The 16,772-nt window shown below is 36.7% G+C and overlaps 2 protein-coding genes across 5 annotated transcripts; both read right to left on the reverse strand.

The window, feature by feature from the left end:
* Nucleotides 1-139: 139 nt before the first annotated feature.
* On the reverse strand, nucleotides 140-3,762 carry LOC111436956 (hexokinase-3-like). Its single transcript, XM_023074766.1, has 9 exons — nucleotides 3,185-3,762; nucleotides 2,513-2,663; nucleotides 2,249-2,428; nucleotides 1,972-2,046; nucleotides 1,473-1,628; nucleotides 1,300-1,398; nucleotides 1,090-1,217; nucleotides 920-1,001; nucleotides 140-816 (listed from the first exon to the last, which is right to left on the reverse strand). The coding sequence occupies exons 1-9, from the start codon at nucleotides 3,460-3,462 to the stop codon at nucleotides 466-468; spliced, it is 1,500 nt and encodes a 499-aa protein (XP_022930534.1). The 5' UTR covers nucleotides 3,463-3,762; the 3' UTR covers nucleotides 140-465.
* Nucleotides 3,763-11,523: 7,761 nt separating this feature from the next.
* LOC111436932 (zinc finger CCCH domain-containing protein 55) lies at nucleotides 11,524-16,093 on the reverse strand. 4 transcript variants are annotated; one of them, XM_023074754.1, is made up of 9 exons: nucleotides 14,840-16,093; nucleotides 14,548-14,727; nucleotides 13,409-13,588; nucleotides 13,221-13,321; nucleotides 12,868-13,122; nucleotides 12,646-12,784; nucleotides 12,344-12,552; nucleotides 12,172-12,216; nucleotides 11,524-12,060 (listed from the first exon to the last, which is right to left on the reverse strand). In XM_023074754.1, the coding sequence occupies exons 1-7, from the start codon at nucleotides 15,754-15,756 to the stop codon at nucleotides 12,375-12,377; spliced, it is 1,950 nt and encodes a 649-aa protein (XP_022930522.1). In that variant the 5' UTR covers nucleotides 15,757-16,093; the 3' UTR covers nucleotides 11,524-12,060; nucleotides 12,172-12,216; nucleotides 12,344-12,374. The 4 variants fall into 4 exon arrangements, with proteins under 4 accessions (XP_022930522.1, XP_022930505.1, XP_022930513.1 ...); XM_023074737.1 differs by having other exon boundaries at nucleotides 12,321-12,552; XM_023074745.1 differs by having other exon boundaries at nucleotides 11,526-12,060; nucleotides 12,172-12,251.
* Between the last annotated feature and the right edge of the window lie 679 nt (nucleotides 16,094-16,772).

Here is a 16,772-nt window from a genome sequence, read left to right on the forward strand (position 1 = left end):
CACTTTATAAGCCCGTTTCATCCGACATTCCGAGCTAGTGATATTAGTTTCAAAAAGTGTTAAATAGAAGTTAATATAGAGGGAGGCAAAGATTTAAGAGTAGAAGCAAAAAAGGAGTAAGAGGAGTTTTCACATTATATTCAAATCCCATTTGAGATCATGAACTGTAACTTTACAGAACACTTCACATCACATGCTGCAATGAATATAACAAAACAATGCAATAGAATCATCACCAGTCAGCACTGGAACCTTTGAACAATGCCAAGGAGTAAAAAAAACATATGGACAGCCTTCTTTATACATAATCAAATATTGAAATGAATCGCTAAATGTACAAGCTAAGGCAAACCTATTAATCATTTTGTGTATATATCAATACTTTTTCTATACTGGATCTATATATAGTCAGATATGTGTGAGTTTTTGTAGAGATTTTACGTGTTTTATCCACAGATGCCGAATCTACGATGAATAGGAAGCTGCAAGTAATGCTGCTCCGATACCCGACCCATCTTCGGTCGCCTTTAAAATTACGTGTGGGGCTATCTCCTCTCCCAGTATTTCAACCAAAGCTTCATGTAGATAGTCTCTGAACATTGTATAGCTTGTGTATAAACTTCCCTCAATTGCAACTGTTCGTCTAAGTTTGATGTCGGTTCTACTTCTTCCTCCAGCGATTCCACTGCTCCCATCCCGCCCTATCTTCTTCAGGATGCCCACAATACCAGCGGCTGCCAAGCGAGCAGCTCGTCGTGTCACAATGTCGCATATTTTCACTACGAGCTTTCGAACCTTTAAGGGTGTATCAGTGATCTGAGAGGATAGAACCAACCAAGAAAAGAAATCAGTGAAAGTAAGGTGGTTATGCAAATAAATGAAGAGAGATCAATGGAGAAAAGATAGCTTTTGTGTCCACCTCCAAGATGTCTTCTAAAATCCGTGCTACTTCTGTTAAATCTGGGGAGCTATCCTCGTGCATTGCAGCCATTGACGGTGTTCTGAAAATTTGATGTTATCGTGACCACGTTGCAGAGAGCGTGATGAGGTCAGAAAGAGCAGTCGGGGGCAGGGGAGGGAAGAGATTACCTCAAAATGAAGGGCATCAATAACCTGGTAGAAGCAGGGCCTAGAACATCAGATTCTTGTGATATCCTCAGAATCACTCTTCTAACGATATCGCCAAGATACATACCCGATATCATTTTCTCAAAGCCCTACATCAAGCTCATATACAACCAAGTTAGTTCCAACACAATGGCGTAGTTCAAGAAGTTCGACAACAAAAAGCAACCGTACCTGCTCATTGGGATTGGGGCTATCCGCATCCAAATCGATATCGTAAGTAGTTCTTGGTAAATGAGAAGTCCAAAAGTTTCCCCATTCCATGTTGATGACCTGAATGATCAAAAAGATTAATATCATTTCTAGACTAAAAAACACTATTAAGGGTTTAAACTAAAGAAAAGTACCATGCTCCCAGATGTTGTAAGAAGCCCCTGGCATTTAATAATGGCATCGGTACGTTCAAGATAGCAAGCATTCGTGCCAGTGCCAATTATAACTGCGGCAACGGTGTCGGGATCTTGATAGTGACCAACAGCTAACGTTCCCACAGTGTCGTTAATCTGGTTCAGAAAATGATACACTACACTGACAAACTCCGTTCAATAGATCAAATCGTGTCACTGTGCATTTCTATATTAGATCAAATAGTTCATCCAAGCATGCATGTGAAGTAAATGTGTCCCTTGAGTTCTATGGAATAACACCAGAAAATATAAACCAGGAAAAATCTTCTCAACCTAAACCAATCCAATTCAAGGAAGTTGGCTACAAAAGATTTTTCAGACCAGTGAGCATCAAAAAAAGGCGGCATCGTTTCGCCTTCCTTCTGTAAACTATCAAGAGAGAGACATTTGGTGTTTCTACCATCACTTTAGCCAACTTGCTAAGCAACAGAACGCTTACCAGTACCGATACCTTCACATCCAGTCCAATCCTATCAATTGCTTGTTGTAACAATTCTGCAGCATCTTGTCCAACCTGAAAAGTAGAACAATTCTTAGCCTAGTACAAGAAGTCCAAGATACAAACTGATGTGCTTTTATTCTTCAAGGCCAAAGATATTCAGGTTCGGTATCGGTCAAAAACTGTGACAGATAAATTTTTCATTAGGAAGAACACTTTATCATCTCTCACTCTAGTCATCGAACCACCCAATCAATTTAAACAGCATCAAACTAACCATGTCTTCAATGGAAAATCCTTTAGTCCATTTAATCAACACCCCAGATGAAGCAGATGCATGTTTAACAGGAAAGGAAAATGTAAATCCAAGTTCCTTTCTTCTAGCTGCCAACTGATCAGGATCATCAGCTTTCTCGACGAAATCCTTCAGCGACGAAGCAATAAAATCAAAGAGATCCTACAAGCAAGAAACATGGATCAATACTAAATGAAAACTAGAGGGCAAATCAAGAGCAGAGGTTCATGGTAGAAGTGAAATCACCTCGCTAGTGCCAGTCATTAAATGTTCGGGAATTGGCTGCCGCTCCACATCATGTTCCAAACTAAGATACCTCTGGCCACCCAGATGAACTCTCAACACCCTAAAATTAGTGCCCCCAAGATCCAGAGCATAAAAGGTTCCCTTCTCGCTCCTGAAGAGGGAAAAGGGAAAGAAAAGAAGAACCACCCAATAAGAACAGCAAAAACGTGTATACAACGTATAATGCAACACATCAATCAAAATCCAAAAAAGCAAGAAAGACAATTGGCCATTACTCAAGAACAAGGAAACAACACACACTTTATCCCAAAACATAATCAAAGATGACATGCAGCAGAGCAGGCAGACACTGACACCTCTCACCAGCAACGCTACAGACAGAAATCCAATTTAAAAACGTGTAAAACTAGTCTGCAAAAACAGAAAAAAGAACATGATTGAGAGAGAGAGAGATCATACACAGTACACATGCACCAAAAGAATAAGGAAAATTGATTTCCAATAAGCAAAGATGAAAAATCAAGCAATCCAACAAGAAAGCATCAAAGAACTACAACCAAACAAATGAAATCACTCAAACCCAGTCCTCTCCAGTTCAATAATCAATAAATTAAAACGAAACCGGCAGCACTGGAAAACAGAGGCTATAGATAAAATTGATTGATGTGTTACCCATTAGGCAGATTATCGACATATGTGAGTAGCATTTTAAGCTTAGAACCACCTTCAGAGGCTAATCCAGCATGCATTTCAACCGCCATAGCATCAACCACTTGCCTCAATCTCCTCACAGGAGTATCACCAGCCACCTCAAACTCTTCCAAAACCCTAACCACTCTCTTCCACTTACTCCTACTCTTCACTCTCCGTCCCACCACAACCGCCGCCACCACACAAGCCCCCACCGCCACGCCGACCGCCACGCCAAACACCAACTTCCTCTCCATCATGGCCGCCGGTGATCCCCCACTCCACTTAATCCATCCAAACACGCCTCCGTTTAAACGCCTTCTTCCTATTCGTTATCCCCACAAACTCCCGCCACTTCCACATGCACGCCGCTTTCTATATCCTTCAACACCAGAACCACCACCACGGCCGCCGGTCAAATGGCACAGAACCCCACCGCACAACCAATCGCCGGGACTCGCCTCCGCCGTATTCTCCGGCCACCGTCAACACCGGTGAGACGCCGTAACAGACGCGGTCTACAGAGATAGACAGAGAGAGAGAGAGAGTGTGTGATTTTTGGGGGGACGAGATTGTTGGAAAGCGAGCTAGGGTAGTTACTTATAGCAATTTGAAATGACGAAATTACCCCTGATAAATAGAGATATTTACGGATTCCAAGATCATTTACCGTTATTAATGATAAATAAAAAAATTTTAAAAAAAAAGGAAATTGCAAATTTTGACTTTGCCTTTTTACCTTTTTCTTTTCTTAATAAAAATAAATAATAATTTCTTTTTCTTTTTTGAACGTTTCCCTATGCAATTCCACATTTTTTTTACCCCTTATTTTTGCAGTAATTACGATTTTTACCCTTTAGTTTTTTTTTAACTTATTTTGTGAAATTCAATAAAAAAAAATCAGGTTTTGAATTTTAAAATAAAGATTAATAAAATCACGTAATTAACGCTCTAATTAATCCCTTAATCTTGATTAATGATAAAATAATTTAAGCAATAATTTATAAAAATAAAATAAAAAAGAATTTGAAAATATTAAAATAATTATCACACTATAATTGAATTGATAAAAGTAGGCTTTGTTTTTTGGACCACTAGCATAGAAGAGAGACCATGGTCTAATTTCTGCAAAATATATAATTAAAAATGGTTCGATGACTAGGACTCGAATAAAACAAATATAAATACTTGGATCTTCACGAGTTAGGATATCTCCAAAAATGAATGACGGGACTGAGAGGGAGATATAAAAAAAATTAGGTTAAATTACGAATTTGGTCAAAAGCTTCAATTTAGTCAACCGCCGTGAGTATCCTAGTAGTCTAGAAGGACAACGTACATAGTAAAGAGCTTAAAGGAAAAACGAAGTCAAAGTGGTCACCTACCTACGTACCTAGGATTTATTGTTCTAAAAAACATGTGAGTGAGAACAAAACATGTTGAATGGTTGGTCTGTGAGAATCTAGGACATAGAGCATTAAAATGTACTTATAGCTCTTTGACATGCATTTGTTAAAGGAAATAATAAGTATAATTATGTAGGACAACCCTACAAAGATATGTACAATCTTTATGATGCAAAGAAAATACCTCATTTTTTTTTTATTGTAATAATAAGTGTTCGGGTCAACTTGTGTACGCCTCGACTAATCTCATTAGACGACTGTCTAACCCTAATTCATTCGGTTGACACAAAAACACGTATGATATTAAAACCTAGGTATCTAGCTATTAAGCCTTAAACTCATTTAACAGCTCAAGTTCACTGTTTGCAGATATTATCTGCTTTGGCTTGTAACGTATCGTCGTTAGCCTCACGGTTCTAAAACGTGTTTACTAGGGAGATGTTTTCACACTTTTATAAGGAATGTTTCGTTCTCCTCTCCAACCGATGTAGGATCTCACAATCCAAGCGGTGGGCCAGCGAGGCCGCTGGCCCTCAAGGGAGGTGGATTGTGAGATCCCACGTTGGTTGGAGAGGGTAGCGAAACATTTCTTATAAGAGTGTGGAAAGCTCTCCCTAGTAAACACGTTTTAAAACCGTGAGACTAATGACGAAACGTAACAGACCAGAATGGACAATATCTACTAGTGGTGGGTTTGAACTGTTACGCACTCCCTCGAGGTCATTATGACCATTAGATCGACCTAGAAGACAAGATGATAGCATGGTAATTTATGTGTCAAAAAGCCGTTTTGTGGCCTCTTTTCCAACATCAATTAATTACTTAGAATAGTTAACAATGATTGCATTTAAGGTGTCACATATTTCGCTCGTATACCAATATTGGTTCATCTCGAGCAATCTTATATATGTTATATACTTGAAAAGCATACCAATTCGAATAAAGTTCACAACCCAATTCTTTATTTTCGAGTCGGATTATTTTTTTAATTATTTAAAAAAAATTCCGTTTATCGATAATACATGTTATATTAATAACTAAGATATCGAACATTTACAAGTCACAACGCATCACTAATATCAATTACATACGTTAAATATTCTTAATTTTTTAAAACTAGGGTTGGGTCGTAATCCTATTTTTCAGGTTAGTCGTGTTGACCCGAGTAAAAAAATGTCAACCCGCAAACCTAATTTTCGATTTTCTAGACAAGGGTAGCATCCAATTTGGCCTCCTTTGCTTGTCCTTGGTCTTGGAGAGGGCAATATAGGAATTTCACATGATCTTAAGACTTAAAATGGCTTTTATTGTATTTATTTAAATTTAATGCCGATCTATTCATATTAGCTTTTATTGATCATTTATTGTAATCTAAATTCATCAACATGCCCTATTCTATCAATACTCTTTCCTTTTAATATTACTCTAAATCTACTTTTTATTAAAATATCATACGTTCGAATATTTAATCTTTTGTGTTAAATTTAAAAACGAGCATGTGATCCAAATCTAGGTTCGGCACTTAGTAGCTCCGACATTCTCCTATATCTCATGCGACATGATTATGTTACTTACTCCCTGCTTCTAAGAGTGAAGACTATCCCCACAGAAGGACCACACGGACGTTAGGATGGTCACCCATGGAATTGCTCCAAGTAAAGAACTATGATTGAGCCATTGAAAAGAACGGCGCACCTTATTGGTATAAATAATAATTTTAAATTAATAAATAGTCTCGTAATGACATATTAAGGGTGATGCAACTTCGATTAGACAACTTAACAAATGGGATTTTGTGGACAAAATAAATCCAATGAGTGACATAAAACCTTTCTTTTTCCTACTTTTCTTTAATAATCTCCTTTTTATTTTCTTTTTATTTTTGTTTTGACTAAAAAAGTCTTTTTTTTTTCTTTTAATATATATATTGTTTCCATCACGTTTGTCTACGACCGATGTTCTTTCTAATGGTAATCGTATCGTTTCTCTAACGACTCAGATCCACCATTAGCAGATGTTGTCCTCTTTGGGCTTCCCCTCCGGGCTTTAAAACTCGTCCGCTAGGAGAAGGTTTCCACACCCTTATAAATGGTGTTTTGTTCTTCTCTCCGGACATCAACGGGAATACTTCAATCTCATATTGTAACAACTAAACCCACCGCTAGTAGATATTGTCATTTTTAGGCTTTTCGTTTCGAGTTTTCCTTTTAAAACATGTTTAATAGGGAGAAGTTTTCACACATCTATAACAAATATTTCGTTTCTCTCTCCAACCAGTGTAGGATCTCAGAACCTAACATCCTCCACAGCCACATAGCCTGTCTAATTCTGATACCATTAATAGTTGAAGCCCACCGCTAGCAGATATTATCCTCTTTGGACTTTCTCTCTCGAGTTTCCCTTCAAAGTTTTAAAACGCGTCCACTAGGGAAAGATTTCCACACCCTTATAAAACTGTTTCGTTCCCATCTACAATCGACGTGGGATATAAATTTTAACTAAGAACCATATAAAATGCGATTAGACATTTTTTAAAGGTAAAAACCGTAAATCGTGTAGCTGTCCAATCAAACTCGGGTTCGGTACCTCCTACCCTAAACTCAAACTACACTTGAATAGATGCCTTAAAACAAGAACTTGGTCGGGTAAGGAGAAAAAATGTGGAGGGACAAGTAGCCGACCAAAAGTGGAGATTTGAATACATTGGTTTGATAAGTGTGCAAACATATTAATGTTCCATTGGCCACTTTTTCAAAACTCCCTATAAAAAAATTTCATTTTCTCGTTAAATTATGCGTTAATTGTTACACGTGTTCGTGGATTGAATTAAATCGGGCTGGTTTCAGACATTTTTCAAATTTAATCTAATTGCTCGGGTTGTAAATTTTTTTTCAACCCAAATAGCCCTCGTTAAATAATGAACTCAACTCAACCCAAATAATCATTTATTTAAATTTGTTATTTTTAATACAACTCAAACGTTAGTTTATAAAATATCTATTTATTCATTTTCGAACATTTATTTAAAAAATTATTTTTAAGAATTGTGGGAGAATAAATAATAAAAATGATAAAAATTAAATAAAAATATATTTTTTAAAAAATTAATAAATTTCGGTTTATTTGAGCCTAACCCAACCTAAATAAACTCGTAACCAAATTCAAACAGTACGAATTGAGTTGAATTGATCGAGTTTTTCAGATCATCGAGTTTTTTAAACACCAAATTCCATTTATGACGTTATTCCCTATAATTTTCATTTCAAACCCTACTTCCATTGAAATCAGCGACTTTCTCATAATCAAAAGTAGATAAGAGAGTATTAACTTATCTAGGTTAAGCTATGACTTCGTAGGGTTCTAGGTTTTGATTTTTCTTTCTTTTTTGGTTTTGGCGTAGTTCAACAAATAGTAATAAAGATCTCAATCTCGGGTCATAAGAATCCAGTGATGTTTGAATTTTTAGAATCCAACGAATTTAATTTTTTGAATTTTTAAAGTTGTGTCTAATAAATTCTTAATTTTTTTAATTTTGTTATTAAGAGGATATTTTGCCGTGATAATTAGTTAGAATATATCTTAGATATTTAGGAAGTTGTTAGTATAGATTTGATTAACCGTATATTTTATTTATTTACCAGATTTAATTAGATATATATTTTTCTATTTTTAGGTATTAGTTGATAGTTTGTATCCTATTTAAACGTGGTAAACCTTAATGAAGATCATACTTTCGATCCCAATTCTATTTCTATTTCTCATTCTTAACATTTGTATCTAGTAAGCTTTGTCCACCAGATATTTTTCGATAAAAATTATGGATCTATTGAACATAAAACTGAAAGGTCTTTAGGGTGTTTTGTGTCAAATACACGTTGTTTGATAACGTAATTATCCACTGTGGTCATCGAAACGAGTAGTTGAGGCCACAAATGATCGTTCATGGCTTTTGGGAACTGATAACAGGCGTACGGAGTGGTTGATTAAAGTTTTTACGTGTCTAGTGGTTCGATATTAATACCAAGATAATAGCATTATGAAAACTATTGGGCCAGCCACAATTAGTGTAGTCGGGTTCATCATATTCAATTGTAACACAACTTCGATTTCGATTAAAATGGGCCTAAGTTAGCCTTTTTTTTACCTTTCCAATTTCGTTGCTGAGCGGTTCTAATCATAATGGGTCTTTTTTTTTTAATCAAAATTCGACATAAATTTAAAAGGGATAGAACGGAAATTCAAAAGTTGTCCTTTTTTTTAGTTCAACAATTGAGAAAGAACTATGAATCTTTGAGACAATAATTTGTGTCTTATCCATTTAGATATACTCAAATTGACTAAATTTTTCTCATTTTGAACTGGTACGAAAATGCTTGCTACCTAGTGTACTGGATCTTCGACCAGGTATTCTCACTTGTTGAATCGGAACCAACCACCCTACTCTAAGAATAGGAGAAAGGAAAACGCTTTGAACAATGGACGACCACTAGCCTTCACGAGTTGGTCAGAAGTCAGTCTTGTTTGGTAAGACGATATATATCTCGTAGCTATATAAGCATAAATTACTATACTTATATAAATAAATTATTAGTGTGTCAAGATATCAATAAATTAATAGTAAAAATCAATGATCTAACAGACTATAATTTATTGTGTATTTAATGTATAGTAAATGACACAAAATTATTGAGAAATATTTTATGGTCCAATAATTCAATTGACCTATAAAAGCTACTAAATTAACTTCTTCTTCTTTTTCTTGTTTTTTTACTAACCCGATCGAGTTGGGTTTGAAAAATATTTTCAACTGACTCGAAATGTCAAGTTAGTTGGGTTGGTGATCTGAGCAACTCGAATGAGTTCCACAGCTCAACCCAACCCTCTATTTCAGATCAGATTATTTTTAAAAAAAATCTTAATTATCCACTAAATTTGTTACATTAATAACTAAAATCTCATAAAAAAATATTTACAAGTCACAGCACATCACTGACCTTAATTACAAGGGTCAAATATTCTTAAATTTTCATAATAATCTTAAAAGCAGGATTGTATTGTAACCGTATTTTCGGGTTGGTTAGATTGGTCAGGTTTATTCAAGCAAAAAAAAAAAAAAAAAGTCAATTCATGAACTTTTTCAAATTTAACTCATTCCAATATTTATTGTTTAGTATGGCAGTTTAAGTTGGTCGGATTCTCGAGTCATTTGAACACCTCTAATACTTTTCAAAGAAAACTAGCTAAATGTCTTCTCTTAAACCCCTTTTTAAGTGTTTTTTTTTAAATAATAGTTAAATTCAAATGCATGTGAATATAGAAGAGAATAGATGAGATCAAATTATTTTTTAAAAAATAATTGAATAAAATAATTCAAATGGTTCATATTAAATGATTTATTACGCTTCATTAAATGGTTTGCAATTATATTTTACTCAAAGCTTTCTAATATATGGATCATAAAGGGTGGGGTTTTTTTTTAATTAATTAATGTTATTTAGTTTCTTCCATTTTTATCTTTTAATATTTTGATTTTCTTAAAAAAAAAATATATATATATTCTACCTCGATCAAAAGTTCAAGATATAATTTTTAAATTTTTCGTTGATCTAATTACTCTTTCTTATAACTACCTGACCTTTCTCAGTGCAGTCGAGATTGAGAGTTCATATCTAGTAAGAAGCTCTTCATTAAGGTAAAATATATAAATTACTCGAGATTTTTTACTTTTTTTCTTTTCTTAGTACTATAAATTTTAAAAAGTTTGGTTTGAATTTAGCACTCAAAATAACTTGAAAACTAGAATCTCAATTCAAACTAAGCTTTGAACAAAACATGATTCCACCTGGAAAGAAATATGAATTCGAATTCAAAAGACGATGAACTATACGTATACAGATACAGATACGTAGTTTGTGAATAGGAAGCTATTAGACACACAAAACGGAGTGATGAAAGACTCCAAATTTTCAAAAGCATGTTGGAAAAGCACCAAAAACTTTGAATGGAACAAAACAAAAGGCATTGGATGGCCACATTGGCATCCAAAACGAGATAGTCCATGTGCATCATCTCTGTGTCTGTCTTTCTATGCTACACTTTCTTTGCCACCAACACACTCAGACAAACTCATTCTGTCTTCCTCAATGGAGTGCTTTCAACTCAAAAATTCTCATTCAAACCCCAAGAAATGACCATTCACTAACAGGCTGAACGGAGAGAAAGTTGGATATCTCGGGTCCAACAAAAAACCGTTAGTATGTGTAACAGTTAAGGTACACCGCTAACAGATATTGTCCTCTTTGGGCTTTCCCTCAAAGTTTATAAAGCGCGTCTGCCAAGGAGAGGTTCCCACACCCTTATAAAAAATATTTCATTCCCCAACCGATGTGGGATCTCACAATCCACCTCTCCTTCGACGCCCAGCATCCTTGCTGGCACACAGCTTCGTGGGGGTTCAATCTCCTTGTTGGCAAATCGCCCAATATGTGGCTCTGATATCATTCATAACAGTCTAAACCCACCACTAGTAAATATTGTTCTCTTTGAACTTTTCCATTCGGACTTCCCCTCAAAATTTTTAAAACGCGTATGCTAAGAAGAGGTTTCTACACACTTATCAAAACGGTGGTAAAAAAAGGGGAGAGAGCTACCGATCCATGCCGGTACAAAAGGTAGGGACCTCCCCCACACACCTCCCTCCCATGCACACAAAACAAAGCACATCACAAACAATAACAACATATATATGTGTTGGGTTGATGCCATTATACCATGTCAGTGCCCCATGTGATACCCTTTGAGTGTGGGCCTCAACAACAACAGTGCGAGACAAAACAGTCCTCTAAAGCTAAAAACTTTCACAAACCAAATCAAAATCCATTTTTGTCCTTGTTTTGTCAATTTCAATTCAACCCATCATCAAATTATGATATTATATCTAGAGGAGGAAAAGAACAGAGTAAAGCAAGTAGCTCTTTGGTCCCAATGAGTGTCCGCTACAACAAATTTCTCAAGTCTTCTTATATCCACTAAGAACCCTACTACTATATACACAACAGGCTCTTGTGAGCTTTCACAGAAACTTCAAACTCTACCTAACTATGAATAATGCAAGGAACAAACAGAAGAACTTATGTGTAGATGCAAAATGTAAAACGGAGTTAACCCGACCCGACGACCGTAGTTCTTTAGTCAGCATGGTCCAGCACAACATAATAATAATAATAAACACAGAAGACCCTAACTCAACTCTCATAAACCAAATCATCTGTCCTAAATGTATGAATTTATATATGTATTTGCTGTTAGGAGTATGTAAAATTGATGAAGATGATACTTGTGGAGATCTTCTCTCTATAGTAGTAATAGATCTACTCTTCGAAGTAGGTATAATTTCGCTATACATCCGGGGGATGATTCTTCTGCCTGCTATAAGCTTTTCTAATTTTTTTTCTGCGTAGATAAAATACGAACACCGTTAGCAGTTTTCATTTGAGAGAACTCGAAACATAACACCCTGAAAGTAATAGAAAATCGAGGAGGCAGAGATCGGTGAAATCTTACCCTAACATTGTTGATATTTGCTGGCCATGCTCTTGTAGTTATTGCCTATATTTTAAAAGATTCACACAAGGAATAGAAACCTAAGGAAAGTAATGTATCTTACTTTGAATAACTGACTTCTAAAATTAGCATGATGGAAAGTGAGGTACCACAAGGAAGAGGATAACAGGACCTTGCCATTCAGCTGTGGGGTAAAAGGTTAATTAAGGGGCAGCTATGTCACCAGCAAGACCGGTAGCCAGTGATGCATTGCTCTGAGACGATGACGGTAATGTATTGGGACCAAACCCGTCCGCTTTAACAGAAGAAAAGTCGGGATGTTGGCTCGATGCAGATTTTTTAGGAGAAGCAAATGGGCTATCAGGAAGGACCTGCTCAACACTGACCTCATGGCCAAAGTAAATGATAGAGAAGAATATGGTTAATACAATGTATGACAAAAATAATCTCGTGCTTATGATGTTTTAATTAGACCTTTTGTGGATTTCGAGCAGTTTGGAGTTGTAGCCGTCATCCGTGGCTTTGCTTTGGATAAAACAAGGATTCTCTTCCAGCTGAAAGTTTTGCGGCGTGCTCATCGCATTGTTGGTAGTTACTTGGTTATTCTCATGACCTGAAACAGCTCTCATCGGTCAGCTAACAATTGAAAACGTTCGAGCAAAAGAAAGGAGAGAAGACCATGAAGAATCAGCAAACCTTCAGAAGCTTCTTGGTTTATAAAATCAGGAGGATAAATATTCTGATTCATTTGATTATGCGATTCGGTGGATAATGGTGAACAGATAGGTAAATTGTGTGGGTGATGGTGGTGTAGCTGATCGTTCTTCAAGTCGGGAAGCTGGAGATTCAATAGCCTTCTTCCCTGAAGTTCGAGTGCTTGCTGCAACTCAGCTTGCTCTTCTAATTTCCTACGCAACATCATCCCTTGAGTGTTATACATCATTCTTGCTCCTGTAAATCAAATGGTTCATATGAATAACCCATTAGAGACATATGGTTTCTTTGGCTGTCGAATTTGGGGGAAAGGGGCCTGCCTAGTTATTTCATACCGAGGTTTAGGTCGTAAGGATCCCGAGCGTCCAGTCCAGAGGGGCTCAAACAAGGAGAAAAGTCTCCCCTCTCGAGTTGCGGTTGTTGATGCTGCTGCCTCCTACATTCCATCCCAACTATAAACCTCACTTTTAAAGGTAGAAAGGGAACAATATAGAACATAAAAAAGAGTTGAGGGTAAATTTACTTTTCTGGAACTTTTCCCTTCTCTTTGTATGGTTTCACGAGAACTCGTGATTCGCATATGAAATGTGGGTTCCCCTTTGCCAATATATGTTTTACTGTTTCTGGATAGACAAACGTAACGAACCCGAACATCCTCTTCTGTTGGTACGGAATCCTAACATCTTGCACAGGTCCAAATTTGCTGCAAAAAGGTAAGACATGAGAGTTCATCAATCACTGATCGCTTACAATTTGCTTCAATGTAGATTATGGCCAGTCGGTTTACAATCAAGCAAATCAAATCGACAAAAACCCGTACCAACTAAACTAAGATAAATTCATATATGATGTAGCGAAAAGTGCAGCTTTGTTTCTGAGACGTACTCCTGAGTATTCTATAAAACTGAACGTATAAATATTGTATCTTTTACTCATAATACGTCGTCAAAGTAAATGTTTGAATGAAGACCACAATTATGCAAGTATTCGCACGAGATACGTAGGTGCATAAACAAACAAACGCATACACGGAACATTTTTCCTATCTCGTTCAGTGTTTGTGTTGCATAGTGTTCAGACTTCTTCAGTATGTACTCAGGTTTCTTTTCTTCTTTTGTTAGAAAACAGAACAAGAAAAGAAATCTCGTCGAGTTCATAAAAACAACACCTCAAGAAACTCTTATTCTATTGGATTTACTACAAATGAAAATCTAGAATCCAATGAATTCATGTTCAAGCATATATCAAACCATCTAATTACGTTTACATGCATTGAGAAGTAAGCAGATTCGAAGAATCTCGCACCATTCTCGAACCAAAGTTGTAATAGAACAAAGAAGGTTTGAACAGAAGGCAGAGGCATAGAACATGAACGAAGGCTCGATTCCGGTAAACGGGAAATTAAGTGAGAGATAATTATTTGTTAAGAATCAGTACAAAGCGAAAGCAATTGTACTGAAACTTAGGCTTATTTCAATATGCGTTAAAAAACCTCAATGGCCAGCCTCCTTAAAACCCTGAAACGTTTTAATACAGAAAACTATGAATCAGATGCAGGTAATCATCATACTCATATATAAAACAAAAACATTTCAGATCATCATACTCAAAGTTGGAGCGACAATGACACGAACGGTTCATCAGGATATTTTAACTGGTTACCTGAAATACTCTGAAACATCTTCATCCTTGAAGGTGCTATCAGCTGGGAATGTCAAATAAATCTGTCTCGACGCTGAATTTCGCTTCTCAGCAGCCAAAGCCAAGAAATCGTTCCTTTCGTTTCTGGAAATGCCGAACTTTTGATACTCATCTCCCATCATGAGCGCTGCTGCTGTAGCTCTAGATTATCCATTCCAAATAATGAAGAAACATTGCATTACAGACCATTTCCAAGCTAAAATTCCCAAAAAGAAGACAAATATTATGGGATTCATGCACTATATTTGGTTACCTATGAGTTTCATTCTGTTGTTGAAGTAGAAAATTGATGTATTTGTTATACTGAGAAGGTGAAACTCCAGCCATGAACTCAGAAGCAGTGGCTAATCTCTGTTGTTGAGCAGCCTTATATCTCATGAACTCCTCACGTTGATCAAACAAGCCCTCTAGTTTGCTAGGAGACCCAACAATGGCAGCAGAAGGATCAACCAAGTCAGGGAAATCGCCATGCAAGAACTTGCAATTGCTACCATTTTTACAAAACCCTCTAGCAAAGTAAAGACAAGGCTTATACCCAACTCCAAATCCACCATCTTCTGAGCCAAAACAAACATCACTAGCAGAGTAGCTCCTTCTATGAAAAGGGGTCTCAGCATTATCCATAGATTGACTCCAATTCTGCTCACCTCTTGAAGAAGACGACTCGTTTAGAAACGAAAGGTAATCGTTAACTTGCGGCTCTTCACTGACTTCAGAATCTCCAAACCCATTTTTGTGCTGCAAAAATGGAGGCATTGAAAAAGGGGGAGCTCGAATACAGTCATAAGAAAGAAGGGAAGTGGATTTAGGGCTAATGACATTGTTAGTGATTCCTGAAAACGACCAAGAACTTGTTGAGGAAGGAGAAGAAGAAGGGTTTTTAGATTGAGAGAAAGGGTTAGTGTTGGAAGGTCTAGCGATGGGATTAAGAGGCGAAGGCGAAGAGGGCGTTGAAGAAGAAGAAGAAGAAGAGTTCAAAGAAAACCCTAAATGAGCTTTGGCCTTCAAAATCAATGAATGCAAAAGGGTTTCAGGGCCAAAAGCCAAACGAATCAACTCCTTATCGCCAAGGTCTTGAATGAGAAGAAACCCCATGATTTTCGAAGCATTTTCAGGCTCCAAGTTCTTGATCTTCGCATAAACCAAACTACTTGCTTCATATGCATCCATTTTTCTCCTCTGTTTCTTCAAGAAAACACAAACCCAAGAACCCAAATCCTCAAAAACCTTAATGGGTCTTCAAGAAAATCCGTTTTCCCCAAGAAAAACACACAATGGGGTCAGAAATCAGTAGGGTTTTGAAGCATTTAGCGAAGTGGGTTTGCTTAGTAGAGTAAGAGGAGCAGGGAGTGACAGGTTTCTCTCTCTAAACAGGAGAGAGAAAAACGGAATGGCGTAGTGGTGATAGAAGATTACAGATCTACTACTTGAAAGTTAAAAGAGTAATTGTCAAAACAGTATAAATCTTGTCATACGTGTGTATTATATGCACTGCTTGCTCTGTTCTTCCTCTGTATGCAAAATATAACCCTTTATCATACCAAAGAGATTCCAGCGAAGAAGATAGGTCCCAATTCTTTTTTTTTTTTCCTTTTTCTTTTTTCTTTGAGATAATTCTCAAAAAATTGGGGAAAAAAAACCTAATTTTGAAATTGGGTCCCACATTTTCTCTTTCATTTTTGTTTTTTTCCCTTTTTTTTTTTATTTGATGTTTCTTGTTCATCATCATCATTATCTCTAAGTATACTTCATTAAGATGAGACTTATCCATGATTGCAACCAAATCTTCAAACTCAATTCTACTCCAATCCACTTCTCTTCTTATTTTCAACCCTGTGAGATCTGACGTCGGCCAGGAGAAAAACGACGTACTTTATGAAGGGGTAGAAACCTCTCTTTAGTAGAGGTGTTTTGAAATCGTGAGACTGACGGTGCTATGTAATGGATCAAAGCAGACAATATCTACTCGTGGCAGGCTTAGGCTGTTACAGATGATATAAGAGTCAAACATGGTGTGCCCAGTGAAGTCGCTGGGCTCCCTAGAGGTAGATTGTGATATCTCACATTGGTGGAAGAGGGAAATAGAGCACTTTATAAGGGTCAAACATTATCTACCAATATCTACTAACCGAGGGCTCAGGCGGTTACAAATGGTATAAGAGTCAGACACCACGCGGTGTGCCTAA

Source organism: Cucurbita moschata, unplaced genomic scaffold, assembly GCF_002738365.1.
Source record: "Cucurbita moschata cultivar Rifu unplaced genomic scaffold, Cmos_1.0 Cmo_Scf00003, whole genome shotgun sequence".
NCBI classification, from domain to species: Eukaryota; Viridiplantae; Streptophyta; class Magnoliopsida; order Cucurbitales; family Cucurbitaceae; genus Cucurbita; species Cucurbita moschata.

Coding starts and splice junctions, on each gene's coding strand:
- LOC111436932 (XM_023074754.1), bottom strand. CDS start 15,756: ATGGATGCATATGAAGCAAGTAGTTTGGTTTATGCGAAGATCAAGAAC. Junction 12,785..12,867: donor AAACCAAGAAGCTTCTGAAG/GTTTGCTGATTC, acceptor GAGCTGTTTCAG/GTCATGAGAATAACCAAGTA. Junction 12,553..12,645: donor CTGCTCGAAATCCACAAAAG/GTCTAATTAAAA, acceptor CCATGAGGTCAG/TGTTGAGCAGGTCCTTCCTG.
- LOC111436956 (XM_023074766.1), bottom strand. CDS start 3,462: ATGATGGAGAGGAAGTTGGTGTTTGGCGTGGCGGTCGGCGTGGCGGTG. Junction 2,429..2,512: donor TAATGACTGGCACTAGCGAG/GTGATTTCACTT, acceptor TCTTGCTTGTAG/GATCTCTTTGATTTTATTGC. Junction 1,399..1,472: donor TTACAACATCTGGGAGCATG/GTACTTTTCTTT, acceptor TTGATCATTCAG/GTCATCAACATGGAATGGGG.